The sequence below is a fragment of the Pectinophora gossypiella genome, chromosome 11, assembly GCF_024362695.1.
Source record: "Pectinophora gossypiella chromosome 11, ilPecGoss1.1, whole genome shotgun sequence".
NCBI classification, from domain to species: domain Eukaryota; kingdom Metazoa; phylum Arthropoda; class Insecta; order Lepidoptera; family Gelechiidae; genus Pectinophora; species Pectinophora gossypiella.
Window position 1 is genome coordinate 14,287,885 of NC_065414.1, and position 21,590 is coordinate 14,309,474.

Below are 21,590 nucleotides of genomic sequence, written 5' to 3' on the forward strand. Positions count from 1 at the left end.
TTTTGTGTTTATTTTACGTCCAGGTCCAGAATACATCCACATTTCGACATCACTGTTCCTTCATATATCACTTACTGTACACTCACATAGAAAACTTACATAGTTGAAGTCACACACACCTTTCATTTGTTATCATTGATTGTATCAATACAATTAAAACCCGAAATTTCTGCAAAAGGAAGATATAAAACAAACTAAATCTTGTACTAGAATTTATTAGAAAATGAAACATGTTTAGTTTAAAACATCCGATATATCTGTTTAGATAATTTAAAACACACATGCGGGCGCGGCTACGCTATCGCGCGCGACACTTAGAATATAAGTATATTACAGTACTCTTAACAAATTAAAAGTAGCGCCGCGTTATATAATGTAACCTCAATGGCAGGATTTGCGAATTTTATTACGAAAACCTGTACACATTGCTCATACTTAGTAGTAATTTTGTGCGTGTTTTACATAAAATTCATATTGATACATCTTGCTGACAGATAACCGGTATAAGGGTAAGGGCAATTTATTGAACAGCTGTCGAATATATATTTTTTAATAAATAGCTAATAATGTATGTATTTAACCTATTTAACGTACCATGACTAGAATGACAGCCGGATAGAGATATAGTATATCGATTAGCGCGAAAGAGACAGAGAGATATGGCTTTTCGCACTTACGGTATACAGCTTAGGACGAAAGAGATGTGAGATCAGGAGCGGATCCAGCTTTTATGTCAGACGGGCTCACCAGGTCGCAGACAACCTATTAGATAAAATTGCAGTGGCCACCCCTGACCGAACCTGTGGCCCAGGAGAGGGGGGATGAGTCCCCCCCTCCCCGCTGGATCCCCCCATGTGTGAGATATGTCACTATAATTATGCTACGTTAAAAAAGGTATAGTTTACACTTTAGACTCCCAGCCAAATTAAACTACAAAATAGTAAAATAAAATTGATCCTAAGAAATAAGAAATGTTTTTACATACAATCACACACAGAAAAACATTAAACTAACGCGAGTTCAAATTATTTACACGAGCAAAAGTGAATAACAACGAATACTTGTACTAAACTTTCCATCTAAAACAAACGAATAAAAAATATCAATTTTCAAAATTTTATTTTATCTAGAAATGTCTTCACTTCCAGTTATAATTTCTGTACAACAATGTCTGTTCATAAAAATAAAAACATGTCAATTACTAGTAAATAACAGATAACATAGCTGCCGATGAGTAAACAGGGTGTTAGTGACATCGTAACGAATACTGGGGGGGATGATTCAGACCATAATTCAGATTTGATATCAAGTGGAATTTTCCATCGTAAAATTCATGTTTTATTTGTTTTTAAAATTATTTACAATTCTATATTTTTACGTTGGAAAATTCCACTTGATAGTAACTCAAGATTAATGAGCTGAATCATCCCCCTCAGTATTCGTTACGATGTTACTTACACCCCATACAATTACGTACGGAATGGACGTTAGTGACACCGTAACGAATACTGAGGGGGATAATTCTGAGTTGATATAAAATAATAGTGTTATAAGATATTAGTGGTTTTTTTTAATTATATTCAGTTCATCCTTTAGCGACGGTATGTTCCATTTAATATCAACTCAGAATCATGGTCTGAATCATTCCTTAAAGTTGCCGTTACGATGTCACTAACACCCTGTGTACTATACGCCTTCTACCCCTTTAGAGAGACAGACGTGTTGATATATTATGTATATGTAACAGATAACTCGTTAATTACATTATTCTTCAATGCGAATGATGAACGAATGTAATTATCTTTTTTTTCAATAGAAATGGGATCAAACATTTTTTATAACAGATATAACTACAGCTCGCATTAGTATAAAGCTATGTAAGTTTAACACTTGTATCTACTTATTGTTCTGATAGTGGCAAGGAGTGGGTGTATGTATACTAAACACATCTGCTAACCCCTTTCGGGAATAGAAGTGTGATGCTATATTATGTTATTCTTCTTTCAAAATACATTTTAGATATAAGAATACAAAATGGTTTAATTAAAATTTATGAAAACTAAAATCAAAACTTGCAGTTAGAAAGAAAGAATAATTTATTACAGTTACTGGGAATAGGGGGTTTCATTTGACTGTACATTTATGAAACAACACACACTAGACAAACTACTATGTAGTAATTTTATGGTCAAGTCGTTTTACGATGAGGTCAATATAAGATCTAGGTAAAATGATATCTAGTCGCTTTGCGTTGTAGTCTTTAATTTAAGTAGTCATATTGCTACCTAGACAATGGCCCCGATTCCTGCAGACACCTACTAATTTTAAGTTAAACCCGTCATTTTCTTATCCGCCGAAAAAGAAAGGGACGGACGATCGCCAACAAGTTAACTTTAAAATGAATTAATTACCCGTGCGAGTAAAATAGACATCTCGCTGGCATCCGTTTGACGTGTTCTCTACTTAATTCTGTCGGGTTATTGGTCGTGTATTCCATAAATTTTATGCCTGTCGATTACCTGTCCCTTTCCTTTTCGGCGGATAAGAAAATGACAGGTATAACTTAAAATTAGATGGTGTTTATTGGAATCAGCACCAATCTGAGACCAACCCAAATTAATTACTTGTGCTGAACGCCGTATAGGAACTCTTTAATAATATATATTGATAGATACAATCCATGCAAAAATGAAACAATATAATATACCGTTTAAGTAGTGTCGTGCGTTTAATCTAATTTAAATCGTAATTAACTGAGATAACTATTGAAATGCGGTGCGCGGATAAGAACGAAGCGAGGTAGGGTGTTTTTCTGCTCCATTGTACGTAAAAAAGTGAATACCTTGAAGTAAAGATGTACATAATACCATTCATCCGTTCCTTCTTTAGTCTAAAAGGCAAGGAGCGCACAATATGTCTATACAATCAGTCTAATAGATACTGGTTTCAAATGTAATCTATACATACTTTCACGCTACGTCAATTTCAGGTTAGGCAGTAGACACGAACTGGACGATTCAACTTGTCTAATGAGGAAAATAGCTGCGTTGTTATACATAGTGTAAGTGACACCGTAACGAAAGCTTTGCTGGTTGATTTAGACCATGATTCCAAGGTGATATCAAGTAGAATTTTCAGTCACAAAATTTACGATTTTTTTTGTGTATTTTTTAATATTTTACATACTTTTGCGATGGAAAATTCTTTTTGATATCAATTCAGAGTCAAGAGCCGAATCATTCCCCTCAGTATTCGTGACGGTGTTAGTGACGCTGTGTCACTGTCGGGATCAACACCTACCGCAGGACACGCCGGCGGGCGCTAGTGCGCGGCGTGCTTGTGTATGGCGCGCGCGTGGCGCCGGCGCGGCGGCGCGTGCGCATGCGCGTGCGCCAGCTGGCGCGCGGCGCCGGCGCACAGCTCGCCGCCGTCGCGGGCCGCCGCCGCGCGCGTGCCGCCGCACAGCGCGTTGGACACGTGCCTGCGGGGGGTCACACATCTGGCACCTCGTCGCCCTTGCCTACACTTCTGTCCTTTTCTGTTGCCCAGAACCGTCATTTGCTAGAGCGAGAGAGAGCGAGCGACCGTACGCTACCGCCTCGTTAATTCCGCCGCGTATTAAAGGATAGAAGTATAGGCAGGCGCGATGAGGCGCTGACGGATTTAATTCGACCCTAAAATACTAATCTAGAAATAGAAGCCAGTCTAAGATGATCAAAAACCAATCTTATTTTTCATTTCACTAAACAGTTATATGAAAAAGTATCCCTTTCGTATTGGAAATCTTACTTTCTCTCAATATCAATTAGTTATGTTATATTTGCGTTCCACTACACTATTGGCAAACGAACATAATATACAAGTGTTAATCACATCGTAACGAATACTGTGGGGAATGATTCAGACCATGATTCTGTGTTAATATAAAGTAGAATTTCCTGTCGGAAACTCCATGAAAATGTTTATGCTTTTTTAATTATTTCCAATTCCATACTTTTGCGACGGAAAATTTCTCTTGATATCGACTCAGAATCATCCTTCAAAATTTTCATTACGATATCAATAACACCCTGTTTACGTCTGACATATAGCGAAAATTCAGTCCCATATTTTACTTTAAACTGCATAAATTTAGAATAAAATTGATCATTAATATCAACCAACACGAGAGAAGCTAGCAAACTGACCTGAGCATGTGGTAAGGGACGTGAGTGGTGTGCAGCCACTCCAGGGTGCCGGCGGCGTCCACGACGCTGGCGCAGCCCACGAACTTGGCCAGCGCGCCGCAGGAGAAGAACACCACCACGCGGTGACCCTCCTGTACAAGACACCATCACATTACACCACCTGTTATACTGCCTCCGTCGCATAGAATAAGGAATAATAAATACTACGTATAACACGGCAACTCTCCACTCCCCACCAGCGGCTAAGCTAGCTTTACCTCACCCCCCCTCGGTCTAACTTTAGTCTTCAATCGTACCTAATATAACGTTAACGTGTAGTGTCTGTGTAAAACGAGGTGTTATGTATGAAGTGACTTGTCTAGGATGTGTTTGTGGTCCAGTAATTGACAATATGCCAGATGTCCTGAATTCCGGCGGGGACATCACACAAAGATCACTTTATGATCCCTACTTTGGTTAGGACATCAGAGTGATCACCCGATTGCCCGAAGGTAAGGTAACCCGCTTCGGAAGTGTTAACCTCTCTGGTTGGCATCGCTCCTGGCCACTGACGTCATGTCCTGGCCAGTTGCCTTGTTGACAACACACATTAATGCGAACGTATAAAAGTACGTAGTCGTTACGTGAGTCGTGTCATGTGTGACTGTGTCCATGAAAGAATTAATTACGTGTTTGCTAGAATCGGTACTATTAACTTGTCTTGCAAGTTTCGGTCCATATTACCAAGGCAAGTTAAATAAAAGCTTGTAAAGACTCACCTGTTTAGCTTTCTGTATTTTCTTGGCGGTGTTCTGTGAGAAGGGGAACGTGCCGCTGCTCTGAGCGGCCTCAACTGCGTGAAGATCGTCCGCCTTCGCCACGAAGTACCGCGCGTTATTCTCATTGTTCTCCGCGTACTTCTCTATATTCGCCAGCAAAGTCTTCCCGTTTGGAGATATCGGGCTTTTAGGGCCGCTGTATGACTGAGGGCTGAACCCTTGGGGCATCTGGTCGTTCCTCCACCCCGGTCGTTGCCCGTTCCTGTAAAACTGCTGCTGGTTCTGATATGAATTGTTCCCAAACTCCATCTGTTGCTGACTATGGTTCTGATATTGCGGGTAGAATTTATTGTCATGTCTATACTGCTCGTCCTCCACGCGCATCCTCCAATTCGGAGAATCTACTGTTAACGGTTTCGGTCTTTGCCCTATTCCACTGGGTTGGTTCAAACCTACGTTCTTTTCTTCCGATCCTAACACGTGCACGACGGTGCTTAGAATCTGTTCGTCTAATGGAGTCATCGGCTTGGCTGGGTTGGACATTCTTCTGATGACCAGAGCGCAGAGCTTTTGTCGCAAGTAGTAGACACTAATAGCGTCTGAAGCGTCGGCTGTGAACGCCATCCAGTCATCTAGCGTCAGCACTGCAGTATCAGGCGATGAGTTGTTCTCATCCGCTTCACTGTCCGAGTCACTGGATAACCCTGGCGGGTTGGCCCGCTGGGTCAAAGCCCCTGGAGGCAACCTCAAAGGCCCCCCAAATAGGGCTACCGTTAGCGGAGTAACTAACGTGTTACACCTCACGAAGCAGAACCGGCCCGCTCGCGAGATCTCTTCAAAGACAACCCAGTCTGTCGGTAAAGTTTGTATGGATTTCTGTGACGCCGCGAATCCGCCGCCGCGGTTCAACGTCGAGCTCGGGTGGAACGCCACCTTTACCTCTTTAGAAGTCCTTAAAGTCGAAGAGTCTCGGTCTACTCGAGCTATTGACGGGTACAAACCGGCTACTAACACAGATTTCACCACATGCCACTTTTCGGAGTTCAAGTTCACATCTTTGATGTCTCCCGAGCCTCGTGCTTTAACTAGGCATAGCGCACGGAGTTGGGCGAGCAGCTGTGATCGGTATCCGACGATCATCTCCATGGTAGCGCCGCAGATGAGGTTCTTGGAGCAGAAGGCTCGTTCCGTCCCGTTGGCGCGCGCCGTCTGCCACGCCTGGAACGCGCGCAGCAGCGCCATGTGGTCAGAGTAACTCTCCGCTGAGAATTCCTTCCTCGCCGTACTACCCTTCTTCCTATTTTCCGGGTTCATTGAGATCTGAAAGGGCTCCTTATTCGCGAGACTGCAGACTATCGTCAGAATTGGATCTAAACACTTCATCACACACGCGTAAAGTAACATCTTCCCTAATTTCGGTTCGACTGTCAAATCCAGGAGGTGCTGACCGATTTCTGTTAAATCCTCCATCGGGGTTAAAGCTCCTATAGTCTTGAGTAAGGCTACAGCGTTTCGGACAGCGAGGAACGATGGTGGCTCAAGAGCTTTGGATAGGAAGTCTGCTATGGGGGTGTTTCCGGGGGCTAGGAGTTTAGTATGGAGGCACAGCTCTTGCAAGGGGACGCGGAGGATTTCAGGCACGGAGTTGAGGGGGAGGGTGTTGAACCTTCGCTTGGAGCACATGTGGAAGCAGTGGCCGGGCTTGGTGCGGCCGGCGCGGCCTGCGCGCTGCTGGCAGCAGGCGCGGGACGTCCACACGCACTGCAGCGAGCACACGCCACCATTCGACTCGTAATACTTCTCCTTCACTTTACAAGAATCCACTACGTACACCACATCATCTATGGTTATAGATGTCTCAGCGATATTGGTCGAAATTATAATTTTCCGAGCGTTCGGCAAAGGGTTGAACACCTTCTTCTGGTCTAACGTTTGCATATTACTGTGTAACGTAAATATCTGATATTTCATCGCGTTCATTTCAGCACAGCCTTGGATTAAATCTCTTAAAGTCACAATGTCGTCGTATCCTGGAAGGAAGATCAGTATGGATCCCTTGGGTAGGTTGATGTGGATATGTTTGATCAAAGCGAGCATTAGGTCGTGGTCTATTAGTTCTTCTGACACTGTGTGATGATAGACGTCTAGAAGGAAGTTATCAGCTGCGTTTTCTTCCTCAGTTTGGTCCTTCGTTTCTTCAGCGTGGTTATAAGTGGAGAGTAACTTGGCGCATTCCGTGTGTCCGTTGTCCGTAGCGTAGTCGTAAGCTGTCTTGCCGTTCTTGTCCTTTATTGTAGGGTCCGCGCCTGGATGAAATTAAACGGAGTTAATGTTGTAGTATAGGATTTCATGCGCGATATATTACTTTATAGTACGCCGCTCAATAATAACTCTTACACCAGGGCTGCTGAGACTGGTGATTCACCTCACAAACCACACGGTAGCAGATAAAATGTACGCCACTGCAAAACGGAAGGGGAAGTTACCGGACTGTAACCTGGAACCTGACTATGACTACTTCCCAAAGGTTGAGAATAGGGGTTTAAAAATTACTATTTGACATTTGTTTGCATTGCCCACTTACATATGGGCAAATGTCAAATAGCAATATTGCATTTTTAGATGAATTATTGCGATGTGGCCTTTTTATCCACCCAGGTGTCCTAGTACTACTCAGTGTAGAACACTCTGAGCACAAGAGGGAAACCTCTGGCTTATTTTCCCCTAAAAGTAGCATGGATGCGAATATACAATGCTAGAACGCACAAGTTGGGAACGCACAACTGCTCACGTAAAGTTTACAATTGTACAAACATACATGGTTATAAAGCACTTATACTATACAGACAAAAGTGTGACTCTTAATGATGGTTAGTGCTGGATTTTATATGCTACATGTCTATGTTCAGGAGGTGTAGGATTTGGCGGGAAAAAGAGAGAAATGGCGATTGCTCCACCGACAAGGGCGCAGCTCTTAAATAAAGAGAGAGAGAGAGATGTCTATGATCTACAGTGTTATGAACATGTACAGGATTTGCATCTTTCCCTGGGAAGAACCGGTGCGGAGACGTCTACGTGGATGTTGACTCGCCGTCAGTTTATACGTTTCTTCTGTGCAATATTTGAAAGAACGTCTAGGGTTCTGTGCCGAATTTTTCTTGCAGCTTCTTTTCCCCGGCTATACAGATTGTGAGAAGCTGCAGTAGTTTTAGGCGTATGAGACGTTCGTTATGTAAAAATTGACGATTCAAAGTGTAACTATGTTACCTACTGAACAAAGATATTTTTGAATTTGAATAAAGAATTGGGTAGTTTCCTAGGGAAAAGATAAATTATGAAATTCTAAATACTAAATAAAGACAGATCTAAAGGCGAATCAATTATCGAATTGGGCCTGGCCTGTTATGATAATGTGTTTGAATATGTAAATAAATAAATAATATTTCCAACAATAGGTAAATAAGAAAATTGTAAACTTGTTATCAATTTAAAAAAATCTTAAAAATCTTGAAACTTATTTACGAATTTTAATAATAAAAATGTAAAAATAAGCGCGATATTTTGTCACCTTTATGACGTCACATTCGTGTTTTGACGTTTAGTACTAGCCTATTGTGTATATTGTATTGAATCTCACCGATTTGTAGTATCTGCTGCGCGGTCTCGGTGAGGCCGTGCGCGGCGGCCGCCATGAGCCCCGTGCGGCCGCTGGCGGACACCGCCGCGTCCACCGGGGCGCCCTCCGACAGGAACATGTACAGGATCTGGCAGAACGAGTCCTGCGGACACACGAATGTGCCACATAACATAATAATAATAATAAAAAAGTTTATTCAGGTAAAATCTACGACACACATATACATTTACAACATGAAGATATACACACATTACATTAATATTTAGTTGGAAAACATAAAGGTATATGGGTGCCGCAGTTCACCAAAAAAGGCCAGGGTTCAGTGAAAATTTACCCAGAGGGCAACACTGATTTTCACGCGAGCTCACGACTACGTCAAGTAGTGGATTGTCAAGAGTGTGCGGTAGAGTTTGCCGCTCTAGGATTGGCTTGCACAGCCATGACAGTGCATTTCTTCGATGCAATGACGTCATAAATCGTCTGAAACAGACGTATCAGGCCAATGATGATGATGTCAAGTAAGATATAAGTCACGCATTCTCCGAACATGGCTGTCATGGATTAAAAAAAACATAAGCTCACGACTATATCCCAATTGGGGTAGTCAGAGGTACATCCATCGCGAGACGAACTAAGTACTCACACCTCACCGAGCTTTTTGCTAAACCAACGTGATACAAATTCATACTCATGGTAATCGTACTGTACGGTCGCCGCGACACAAGCTGTGCTTAGTGCGGCGACCATTGGTTTTTCTACCCACATTAACGATGCTACAAAATGTATTTGTCTAGATTGTTATCAACTTTAATGTATTTGTTTTGCAGGTTTGATAAAATAAAGAATTATTATTATTATTATTAGGTGGTGAGCCGTATCGCCGTCTATAATGGTCGAGTGAACTGTGTTAGAGAAAGTATAAATGCGTAGTATTATGTTTATTCGACTCACAAGGCTGCCCTCCTTGAAGCACTCCTCCAGGAACTCATCCATGTCTGCCTGCATGGCGGGCTCCATGAGAGGAGCATTATCTCTGTCCTTCTCTTCTTTACTCTCTTTCGAGCTGGTGCTTGCACTCTCTTCGGCTGCCTTCTGTCCTGTATGGGAAGAGAACATCGGTGTAATGTGGATGTGGAGGTTAACTATGTGCATCATCATGACGAAAGATGCATCGAATATTCAGTTGATATTCAATATTCGTCATATTCGGCACCAAAACCGAATATTCGGTATTCAATATATTACAAAGAGTGTTAAGCACTCGGTCCCTACTTTAAGTAAGTAGTATTAAGTTGTTACATGAGCCATGTCAGGGGCCTTTGGCGGCTCAATAGTTGCTGAGGTCACCATATGGATAGTTGCACCAATATCACCAACATTCCTGAAGACATGACCGAAATAAGCTGTTTTACCATGTCGCTCCAAGGTATTAACTTGCCAAAGGCATCTGTAAGTGGATGATAAAGCTATCTAACCTTCAAGATGGCTCCAGTAGCTGTTTTTGGTGTGCAGCTTGGCCCTGAGCTCGGTCTCGGCGAGCTGCATCCGCTTGGTGCGGTACCTGGTCATCTTCAGGACGTCCTCCAGGTAGTATCGTTGTACCTCGTGCAGTCGCCCCGGTATACGCAGTACGGGGCAATTATTGAAGTACCTGGGTGGAAAAGAATACGTTAGCTATTCACACTGACAGTCCCTAATCACATACGCCAGGAAACCTAACATCAAGACAAACCACTCCTGGTTTAAAGATGCTATGCATCAAAATTGTATTCTCAAACTTCATCCCTAGCATTATCCCGTTTTTCACAGGGTTCGCTTACCTAACCGGAAGATTTGACAGGTCCGGTTTTTTACAGAAGCGACTGCCTGTGTGACCTTCCAACCCGCGAAGGGAAAACCAGCCCAATACAGGTTAGGTGACATACTTCCGAAAATGCATTTCTCGGGAATGTGGGTTTCCTCACGATGTTTTCCTTCACCGCTGTACTGTACTGTATTCTCAAATTTACATTTACTAAATAAATTAAAAAATATATCGTTATCTTCTTCTGTTGTCGTAACATATTAAGGTGTTGCTGTCGACGTCTGAATCTTCTGATTCCATTCCGCATTGCCTTTCATTTTACGCTGACGCAATGCATCCCCGACCTTCATAAGAGCAACTTTGGATTGTGATCATTAATTATTCACTGTATCTTATATCTAAGCATGCTTATAATTTCTTTGTGAAGTGCTTTAATAAACTGGATATTCCTGTTGGTGTTACTATTTTCGCCGTTGTTACCAATCATCCCACTACTCTGCCGGCACGTCGGGACTCCATCCTCAACCATCGTGCCGCGGGGGGATATATCATAGATGTGGTCACCTGGAGAAAATCTGCGTGTCGCACGTAGCACTCATGAGTATAAGCTTGAGGTCCTTGCAGCGAGGCAGGGCGTCCCGCAACGCTATCAGCAGGAAGTCGCTGAACTTGTCGCGCTCGTGGACCTCATCCACGAAAATGTGGGTAACGCCTGCGAAAAAAATACCCGTCAGCTTTCCGTACACGAGCTCTACCATGTCGAACTTGTGCCAAACATATCCAGTCAATGTGTTGTACGGTCACGAGCATTAATATGCACTTTTTTGACAAATTGAACTATAAGTCTCACTAAATGTCAAATATGTTAGTGCGACAGAGTCCTAAAGTGGGTACATTATATTGCTCATGACTGTACTAACATCGTATAAACAAAACATTCGCTAAGGACTTTCTCGAAGAAAAGCGTCCGAGGCTGGTTGTAAATACGTATACATTAAATTGGCAACTTGACAGTTTTCGGATAAGTATTTTAAAACTAACAAATGCTTATTTTATACCTCGAAAAAGCTTTATATAATAGAAAAAGAAAATATATTTTTCTTTATTAATTTCAAACAAGAGACAAAATATGTAGGGTACGTACGTGTATGGAAAAAAAATGTGTGAAGGCGGATATGACTGGACAGAGTAGAAAAGCGAGAGGTAGATGTGTATAGTACGGTCACGAGTACACGATATGTACACTGAAACCATGTCACATTAACTTTTTTGACAAATTAAACTGTAAGCGTCATTAAATGTCAAATATGATAGTGCGACAGGGTTCTAAAGTGGGTACATGATATTGCTCATTACCGTACACCACTCCTTGCCAGCTATATTTAAGTGGCATGAATTAGGAGGCGAGCATATTGCCATTATCCGGACATAAATATTGGAAACCACGTGATATCAATTATCTATTTATTTATTTATTTTGAGGAAGACTTACGGCCATATACATTTTCTAAAATAATAACCAGACAATAACAAGTCTCCACCTAATAGTGGCTAAGTTATTTACCCTTTTACAATCATAAAAATCAAGAATTAAGTAAAGTAGCTACAAACATTTGACGTTCCCAAACTAGGGGTAATATGTCACTTGTGTCTCAAAGAAAGTTTTCGCATTTTTTTGTCGCATCATGGATACTTTACAACAAAACAGGTCTAGATCGTGCTCAGGTGGTAAGCTGTTCTGTCAATAGATCGTATCAAGTAGGTATTATGCCTATGATACAAACAAGAATTTTAAAAACAAGGTTTTCTTGTACAAGATTATTCATAGCATGGTTGACTGCCCACAATTACTTGGTAGTATAAATTTTAAGATCCCATTCAGACTTCCAAGATATCGTGTAATGATTTTTCATCCACCGCGTCGCAGAACAGTACTGGGTTCCAACTCCCCCGTAGCTCGTATGTCTAAGCTTTATAATGACTGTTCCAAACATGTTGATATTTTCGCTGATACGCTGCCGGGTTTCAGAACCAAAGTTATAAAAAAAAAATTCTTAGATCGGGTGTATAGTAGCTTAGTAGAGAGAGTATACTCTTAATTAGTAATTCTATTTTATTTAACTAAACAGCTGGGCGATCATCTAACTTTTTTTTTTGTCTGTTATTTTTATTATTTTTTTTTTAATGTTTGAGGAGTGACAAACATCGTTTGTTTTTATTATATTCTTTTCTATTGCATGCGGTGCTCACTTGTAATTAGTTACGCAATTAGTTTTAAGTCTTTTGAAATGTAATTTATACATGAATTATTGTAGTAACTGTTGGTGTGCCTAATAAAATAAAATAAAAAAATAAGAATTCTAACTCACGAAGTCGAATTCAGTGGTTTAAAGTCCGGGATTCGAACCCATGACACTAAGATGTAAGTCACGCATTCTTCGAACATGGCTGCCTTGGATAAAAAAAAAAACATAAGTTCACGATTATATCCCAATTGGGGTAGTCAGAGGTACAACCATCGCAAAATGAACTAAATAAAATAAATAAATAAAACTTTATTTCGGACTTTTGTACATCCATAATGGTTAGTAAGGGACTAACCATACTACTACAGGGTACTATGATGGTACTATGTTAGTAAGCACATATTAAATTAGCACGACAAAACCTATTGTGAGACATGGATGGATGTCAATCCAATGCCTCACAATGGGACAGTCAATTCTGTCCGCCACCACGTTTAAGAGAAAGTTGGAACTAAGTATGCACAGCACACCTTATCGAGCTATTTGTTAGACCAATATGATAGGTGGTGAGCCGTATCGCCGTATATAGTGGTCGAGCCAACTGTGATAGTGAAAACTGCATTTAAGATAAATTAATAACTCATTGGTGCAAGTCCGGTACCGGAGTTCGAAACGACGCTCCCCGATTGAGAAGCCAGCCGGAATACCGGACCACAGTGACTGTAAAAAAAAATGTGAGAGGTAACATACCGGTTAGCGAGGAGTCTCCCGCCATGAGCGTCCTTAGCAGCACCCCGTTGGTGCAGTACGTGAGCACGGTCCGCGGGGACACGCGCGACTCCAGGCGGATCTGGTAGCCGACTGACTGCCCGATCTTCTCCATGCGCTCAAACGCCACCTGGAGGGGGTATTTGTAGGTAAATACATGGTGCAACAAAACCAGGTATACAAGTGACAGCTAACGTGCAATACAATACAATACAAATACTCTTTATTGCACTTAAAATAAATATTAAAAATAAACAATTGTAATCAGTTAGATAGTACAACAGCCGGCCTTATTGCTAAGTAATCTCTTCCAGGCAACCTTGAGGTACAGTAAATGAATTTACTAATGATTTCGAATTCATGTTTGGATCATAAATCAAAACATGATAAAACGTCGGAATAATTATTACGTTTTTCTTGATTACAAATCATCGTCGTCTCCATGCGATTGAAGACTAAAGTAAAACCGAGAGGGGGTAAGGTAAACCTAGCCCAGCCGCTGGCGGGGAGCGGAGAGTTGCCGTACTATTATTCCTAAATTTATTGCTATGCGTAATATTATTTAAGTTTCTCAATAACATAAGATAAGGATGACGACAATATAGCGATGTAATTTATACATTATGATTTTATTGTGATGTAATATTGAAATATTGTAACTTAATTTATAGAATGTGTACCTACACATCGAAATATTTATTATGAATAAAGAATTGAATTGAATTGAGGAAGAAGCTTCAGTATGTATACCCTCTCAGCGACGGAGACAGCGGAGATGCGGCGGGGCTGCGTGCAGTAGAGCCGCGCGGGCTGGCGCCGCTCCTGACAATGCTCCAGCACCAGCTGCGGCAGCTGCGTCGTCTTGCCGCACCCCGTCGCGCCAGCCACTATGATCACCTGCACATAACATCATTTTTTTTTTAATAATATAGGCTCGCGTTTGTTGTGACGATGTGGGCTAAGGTAAATCATGCTTGAAGGCACTCAGATTATAACGGGTTGGTAAAACCGACGGCATTCATGTTACAAACAGGAATTCGCTATTAGTCCTATCGTTCTACCATACCTTGGACGCGTTTTCCTACGAATTCGTCCAAGTAGTATGCCTCGCGCTGTGAGTAGGGAACATTACACAGAAACCGCATCACCATTAAAAAAAAACAGGTGGTGAATGTATATAAATATTTGATATACATATTTGAAAGCATACACAACAGCACCTATGAGGCTGGCATGATCACTGAGGTTCAAAGCCTTGTTTAAAATCTATCTATCTATATCAGCCTAAATTTATATCCAATTTTGGACGTAGGCCTCTTCCATGTTTTTCCATTTCCGACGATCCTGGGCTATCGACATCCAGCCATATCCTGCGTGCCGGACAATGTCGTCCTTCCATCTCATTGGTGGTCTTCCTCTCGGTCTTGTGAATGCTCGTGGGCGCCACTCTAACAATCTCCGGGTCCATCTTTCCTTGCTCATTCGAGCAATGTGTCCCGCCCATCTCCACTTGCGTTCGGCAATTACTTTTACCACATCCCTAACCTTGGTTTTAGATCGAACCCAAGTATTTCTCTTCCGGTCCCGTAAGGAAATGCCGAGCATAGCTCTTTCCATTGCTCTTTGAGCAACACGGAGATTCTCTGTGGATTTCTCAGTTAGGGTCATGGTCTCGGCTCCGTATACGAATACTGGCAGAACACATTGCTCAAAGACTCTTCGTTTTAAGTGCATTGACATCTTGCTACGTAATATACTTGCGTTGGCGCCGAAGGATGCCCACGCCCGAGCGACTCGTTTCTCCACTTCTGCGGTTTGGTTTTCGCTGCCTAGCGTGATCTTATGCCCCAGGTAGATATACTCCGACGTGACCTCAACCGGTAGACAATACTGGTGGGTAAGGATATTGGCAAAACTAAAATCATGACCAATATCCTTACCCACCAGTATTGTTTAAAATAAGAATAAAAAATAAACCATACCTGATTGTGATTGATAGCATTGATCAACTCCTGTCTCTGTTCATACACAGGCAGTTTCTCCCGGAACTTCACCAGGTCAGGGTTGTAAGTTGTATTGGGCACCTGCAATAAAAATAAATCAAATTAATCTCATTTTCACACGATACAACCAACGTCTTGGCAAAAAAAGCACCAAAGGAATAAAACTGATGCAAAAATCTTGAATTAAATCTAAGTGTCTGTTTGTAGCTGTCCAAAACTTATCGGGCAAATATACTGTCAGACAGTATCTCACACAGTGATAGAAAAAGGTTTATGAACATCTAGATTACACAGTGTAATGAATAAAAATGTATCTACTGTTTTAAAGTGCCTGAATCAAAATTACTAAACTGGTATTTCACTTAGTAATAACTTTAAAAACATTCTTCAAACTGTACGGATTTTTTAACAATTTTATGTACCTACTTAGTACATCCTCTCTTCCCTTCTAAGTTTTTAATAAATTCGTCATGTCTTATTACAACACAACATGTAAACAAGAAAAGAGAAAGGGAGACAACAACCAGGGAGGGAGAAAAGGGAAGACCAAGAAGATCTTACTTCAAACAGATTAAAGAGAAGGTGAATGCCATGTCTTATAAGATAGTGAAAAAATTGGCCTTTGTTAGACAAGAATGGAGAATGCTACACCAACAAGAGTGACTTGTAACTTGGTCATAAATATAACTAAAGAATTGTAAATGTGGTTGGCATATAATCTTGTAAAATCCATAGCCTGATTAAAAAAATGTAGTTAAGGCGCCATTTTGTTTCATAATCTTCTTCTTCTTCTTATCGTGTGGGTTGTGAGAATACCAACCTCATCAACCTTGGTGTCAGGGTTATTATTGAGCCGCCAATGGCCCCTGACATGGCTCATGTCAGGGTTTTCTTAATAAAAATATTAGTTTACCTGGGCCACTCCATTGTTTAGCTGTCCCAGGGTCTTATGAGCAAGTTGAGGACTCCGCTCCTTCTCCAGACAACAACTCAGATCGTCTTTCTCCTTACTAGTGATGGGAAATGCATTGAATAGCTCTGTAATACTGCATCGCATGTTTGAATCAAGAATAAGCTTAGCATCATTCTGAATAATACTAGATCCAACACGCTTGTAGATTGTTAAGTAACGGTTCACACCTGAAACACAGAAGTATAAGGGTTGTATGGCCCAGTCTTTTTAAAATCCAAACCCCCTTTTTTGTGTTTGGAAATCTGGGTTGCAAGAGGATATAAGTGGTAAGATAAGTATTTGTGGGAGACACAATTTCTGTGCCTTACTTAGCAGGGTCCACAGAATACCAGCATCGTGTTTCGCGATGCGGCTTATGTTTAATGAGGCCCTTTTATAAAAGACACCACCAACATTGTTGAACAGTATGTACACTCAATTACAATTTGCCTTAATGTTTACTGTCTATTTATTTGTACTCTCTTGTGTAAGTTGTTTTTACTGTGTTTCGATTGTAAGTTATGTGTTATTCCATGTTTTATTTTATATTTGTTAATGTGGGGTCTCTATATAATAAATGGTTCTTTCTTTCTTTCTAAATGAATTAATATGCTATTGAAATGTAGTAGATTTTTACTAACAATTTACATAAAGATAAAGTGTTAATATCTAAAATCTTGACGTACCCTATCACAGCACTTAACAAAGATTGTGCAACATAAAAAGTTGTAGTGACTTATTAGTTCATGTAATAGTCCAATTATAGATACATTAATGCATGCGAAAGTAAAGATAAAGCATTCAAAAAATAGCTCAAAGTAACCTACTTATTTTTTAATATGTTTACCTTTCCCGCGCGATTTGGACTTGAGCCCTAGTTTAGCAACGGTCTCATGGATGAAGCCTCGTTCCTGCGCAGACAGGAACGTTGGAAACTTCAGCTCCGTCTCATTCTCGTCAGCAAGAAACTTATCCAATTGGATCTTCAGTGCGATGCTGACAGACTCCGCGATCGGGAAATGCTTATTCCCTAAATTTCTCTTACCCTTTTTCGAACTCATAGCTATATCTATAACACAAAATGCTAAATACAGGACACCATTTAGAAATTACATCGAATTTCTGTTTACATGAGCAAAATAAGAATAGAGCGAAGGCAATTTTTTTTTCTACAATACAGTCGAACGAAGTCGCTCTCAACTCGCTCGTTCGCGACTCGCTCACTTGCTCACTCAGTAGCATGAATAGAGTTCTTATTGAGTTCTTACGTAAGTATGTCAAATCGTTTGGCCATATTTGTTTATGAATTTGTATTTATTTAAAACTTTATTTTTGCATAACAAGTAACGTAACATTAAGTATAAATAAATCATTAATTTGCAGAAATCGAAATACGTCATACATTTCTTCAAACGAACTCACAACACAAGTACCACTTATCCAGCTCAACTCTATGAGATATTACATCTATCAATCATTTGTCAATCATGAAAACCCCACGGTATTCCGTCAATCATGTACGACCCTACAAATAACGATCACAGTGCAGTAATGAATAAAGTACAATTTTTGTTTGAATACAAACAAAGACATGGTTGACGAATGATCGGTGGATAGATGTAATAAATACCCCTCTATGATTATACTTGGTCCTTGTTACGCGTAAGTTTGCTTTCCGTAGTTACCGTGCTACGCACAATGAATGTTTTCGTTTCAAGTAAATAAATAATTAATTATATATTACCTAAATGTTCGCGGTTCGTTGAAATTTTGGTCTTTGGTTGAAACAAATAATGTTATTTTTTATTTCTTAGTAATGTTGGCTGTATCATTTTACCATCTTGTATGTAGCACATCACCCTCTTGGAAACTAAAAAAAAAAAGAAACGTCAAATACTGCGCGACACGTGTGGATGTTATTTTGTCTCGGTGATCCAATTTCTTGTACAATTATTGCTTTTAATGTGCATTTTCTTATAACAAAATGCCGAAGAATATAAAGCATTTAGTCGTTGATACAACGGCTTTCATAAAAGCGGCCAACCTGCAAGATATTGCCGAAAATGTTTACACAGTTCAAGAAGTGGTCGACGAAATTACAAGTGATAGGCAAAGAAGGAAGCTTGTGGTGCTCCCGTATGATCTGAAGGTCAAAAGTGTGTTTGCGGAGAATATCAAGTTCATCACGGAGTTCTCGAAGAAGACAGGTGACTATACAAGTCTTTCAGCTACAGATATTAAGGTTATGGCTCTAACCTACCAGCTTGAGAAAGAAATCGTTGGTGTAAGTCACCTAAAGATTGAACCGACCATGCAGAAAACACTGAAAGTAACTGGACTGGCTGGTTTTAGTTCACACCCTGAGACTAATGATAGTAATGACACTGAAGATCAGGAATCAAAATCTGACTCTGGTAAATCACATAAAGATACAACTCAAAGTGCTGATAAAAATGTTAGTGTTAAATCAAATGAAATTAAAGAAAAATCACAAGTTAATACAGACGATGTACAACATAACAATACAGTTGAAGATGAAGAAACATCACCTGACAATATTGCTGAGCAAATGAAGAACATAGATATTAATGTTGATGACGTTATAGTTAAAGTTTCTGATGATGAAGTGGAAGAAGAATCAGAAGATGAAGAGTCTGATGGTGATGATGAATGGATAACACCTGGAAACTTAGCTCAGAAGAAGAAGGAAATGGAATTGGGAGAATTTGAAGAAAAGTCAGTAGAAGTTGCTTGCATTACATCTGACTTTGCAATGCAAAATGTAATGAAACAAGTAGGATTGAATGTTACTGCTATTGACGGACGTATTATAAGGCAGTTACGTACATTCATCTTTCGTTGCACAACCTGCTTCAAAACCACAAGTGTAATGACCAAACTTTTCTGCCCGAAATGTGGTCATGCTACATTGAAAAAGGTGGCAGTGAGTATTGACGAAGATGGTAACCAGCACATACATATAAATGGCAGAAAACCGTTGACAGCTAGAGGTAAACGGTTCAGTTTGCCTACACCAAAAGGAGGCCAACACTTCCAGTATCCAATCTTAACTGAAGATCAGCATATTCACAAGAGATTTGCTACAAAAATGGCGAGGGGCAAAACAAATGCTCTTGACCCGGATTATATTGCCGGTTTCTCACCATTTGCCATGAAGGATGTAAACTCAAAATCTGCTGTTTTAGGAGTAAGAGCTAACAAACAAGATGTCAAATACTGGATGAAGAATTATTCTAAAGGGAAAAAGTGATAGATTTAAAAAAATATATTTATTTAAGCTTTAAATGTAATTAAATACAAAAAAATATGTATCAAAATTGATTTTTATTTTAACATATCACAAAAAAAATTAAAAACAGAATTAATACTGGAATGTGATGTCATTTCATGTTTTGGATGACCTGAAAAAAACATTGCATATTACTTTTAAATAAGATTAATTTGCAATGAAATTTAAATTTCATATTACTGGATAGGCCAAAAGATTAAAAAGCAGGGATGTTATGGAAATGAAGTTTCAGATACTGGCTGATAGAGAAATATAATTAAAAATCATCTTAAATCCATCCAATTTTTTTTTATCTGTTACGTTTTTTCTTAGATTCAATAGTTTTGGTTATGGATAAAGAATGTGAAAGTTTATTTTAACTGCAGGTTATTATAGATAGATATACCTGCAGAAACTCTAGGTACATCATAATCAGGGGTTTTCATTGGAGTGTCTATGGGTTCATTACTTGAAATCCAATTCCTAGTAATCTGTAAAAGAAAATATAATTTTATGTGGCTTTTATTTTTTATCCTTCTTTTAATGTCAAGTTCATATATTTAAATAGAAAATAAAGTATAAGTACCTGTTTCATATGCTTCGAAATTTTCGTATTTGAATAGCCATGAACCGAATCAGTAAATGCGATTGCCTTCACTCTCTTCTCAAAGTCCTTCTTCATCTTATCAGCCAACATTACAGTGACAACTCCTCCATAACTATGGGCCACTATGAGAACCGAAGTGGCTTTCGTTTTAGCCACATATATTTCCCACACATACAAGGCATGTTCTTCTGGACTGTTTGATTTTGGTATTTTCTTACCATCATTTGTAAAATTATCATTTGTGTTCATTACAAGCACTCCATAATTTTGAGCAATAGCCTTTCTGATATAAGGTATTTGTGAGCCATAATCTATGTTTTCATTTATTATTAACCTGAAAAGTAATTTGCTTTTTCAACATAATTTTATTACCCAAAATATTCAGTCCTGAAATTTAACACTGTTATTAAAGACAACTTTTAAATTTGAATATAGCCTGTATACCTTTTGCAAGTAAGAAATAGATTTTCTGTTTTTAAAAAATATGTAATCAGCCCACACATTGCACATTGTGGCCTGTGCCCAGCAGTGAGACGTATATGTTTATGTTATGTATGTAATCAGCCAGGTAGCCATATTATGACTCAAAAGTAACTTACGATCTTGCCCATTGACCAGCTCTCACAACACCCGATCCATGTATTAACACCAACAAGGTGTCTTTCTTATCATAATCCTCAGACACAAATATAAATGTCCCATCCTTTCTATCTTTGGGTACTGGCAACCGTATCAAGCTCTCTTGTGTCTCCAGAAGGTGATAAATAAACGGAGTTATAGAGTTGCCAATGTCTTCGTAGTGGGACTGACATTCCTGGTGGTTGTCGCTTATGTTGAATTGGAACGGTTGCTCCGTTAATTCTCCGTTTTCACCAACTTTGCGAAGCTGGCCCGCTGACGACAGAAATTTACTTGTAAAATGAAAATTCCGTTAAAACCTATTACTTAGTAGCCATAGCGTGATAAAAAAAGTACACGGCTGGGGTTTACTCACCACTATTGAAGGCATAACCCAAGTCTTTTAATGTTTTTACTGCTTCCATTTTCCTTAACTTTGTGGAAAATTTTCTAACAAAGTGTTGCGAACAAACCTGCGGTGTTAAAATTGTTCTAACAATACGAATTTGACTGAGATATCGGTACACCATGAAGCCAAAGTCCTAAACAAAGTAATATAACGTTTTAATAATAATCAAATAGGTATAAAATAATCGTAATACACAATAAAAATAAAAACGCGACCTTCGCCTAGGCCGGTATTTTTATTATAAGTTGTCAATTGCTGCGCTAATAAGTGCACGAAACGGAGATATCAAATATATTAAAACATGGTTTTTTA

The 21,590-nt window shown here is 39.7% G+C and overlaps 3 protein-coding genes across 3 annotated transcripts; 1 reads left to right on the plus strand and 2 right to left on the minus strand.

Annotated features, from left to right (window-relative positions):
• Positions 1-3,321: 3,321 nt before the first annotated feature.
• On the minus strand, positions 3,322-17,551 carry LOC126370829 (3'-5' RNA helicase YTHDC2-like). The gene is made up of 12 exons (XM_050015852.1): positions 17,203-17,551; positions 16,317-16,543; positions 15,383-15,484; positions 14,151-14,297; positions 13,383-13,530; positions 10,951-11,098; positions 10,058-10,233; positions 9,534-9,679; positions 8,583-8,724; positions 4,946-7,251; positions 4,188-4,318; positions 3,322-3,481 (listed from the first exon to the last, which is right to left on the minus strand). Exons 1-12 carry the CDS (start codon positions 17,414-17,416, stop codon positions 3,322-3,324), a joined length of 4,047 nt encoding a protein of 1,348 aa, XP_049871809.1. The 5' UTR covers positions 17,417-17,551.
• Positions 17,552-18,232: 681 nt separating this feature from the next.
• LOC126370570 (RNA-binding protein NOB1) lies at positions 18,233-19,658 on the plus strand. Its single transcript, XM_050015515.1, has one exon. The coding sequence runs from the start codon at positions 18,340-18,342 to the stop codon at positions 19,624-19,626; it is 1,287 nt and encodes a 428-aa protein (XP_049871472.1). The 5' UTR covers positions 18,233-18,339; the 3' UTR covers positions 19,627-19,658.
• Positions 19,627-21,496, minus strand: LOC126370597 (FAM172 family protein homolog CG10038). Its single transcript, XM_050015552.1, has 5 exons — positions 21,246-21,496; positions 20,851-21,145; positions 20,231-20,585; positions 20,051-20,135; positions 19,627-19,777 (listed from the first exon to the last, which is right to left on the minus strand). The coding sequence occupies exons 1-5, from the start codon at positions 21,397-21,399 to the stop codon at positions 19,701-19,703; spliced, it is 966 nt and encodes a 321-aa protein (XP_049871509.1). The 5' UTR covers positions 21,400-21,496; the 3' UTR covers positions 19,627-19,700.
• Positions 21,497-21,590: the final 94 nt, after the last annotated feature.

What these genes read in the sequence shown, in the direction of transcription:
- LOC126370570 (XM_050015515.1), top strand. Translation starts at nt 18,340, where the DNA reads ATGCCGAAGAATATAAAGCATTTAGTCGTTGATACAACGGCTTTCATA.
- LOC126370597 (XM_050015552.1), bottom strand. Translation starts at nt 21,399, where the DNA reads ATGGTGTACCGATATCTCAGTCAAATTCGTATTGTTAGAACAATTTTA. An exon ending in GGGTTATGCCTTCAATAGTG is followed by an intron (nt 21,146 to 21,245) that starts GTGAGTAAACCC and finishes TTCTGTCGTCAG; the next exon opens with CGGGCCAGCTTCGCAAAGTT. An exon ending in TGTACCTAGAGTTTCTGCAG is followed by an intron (nt 19,778 to 20,050) that starts GTATATCTATCT and finishes TGTTTTTTTCAG; the next exon opens with GTCATCCAAAACATGAAATG.
- LOC126370829 (XM_050015852.1), bottom strand. Translation starts at nt 17,416, where the DNA reads ATGAGTTCGAAAAAGGGTAAGAGAAATTTAGGGAATAAGCATTTCCCG. An exon ending in GTCCAAATCGCGCGGGAAAG is followed by an intron (nt 16,544 to 17,202) that starts GTAAACATATTA and finishes TCTGTGTTTCAG; the next exon opens with GTGTGAACCGTTACTTAACA. An exon ending in GCTTCAAGGAGGGCAGCCTT is followed by an intron (nt 8,725 to 9,533) that starts GTGAGTCGAATA and finishes GTGTGTCCGCAG; the next exon opens with GACTCGTTCTGCCAGATCCT.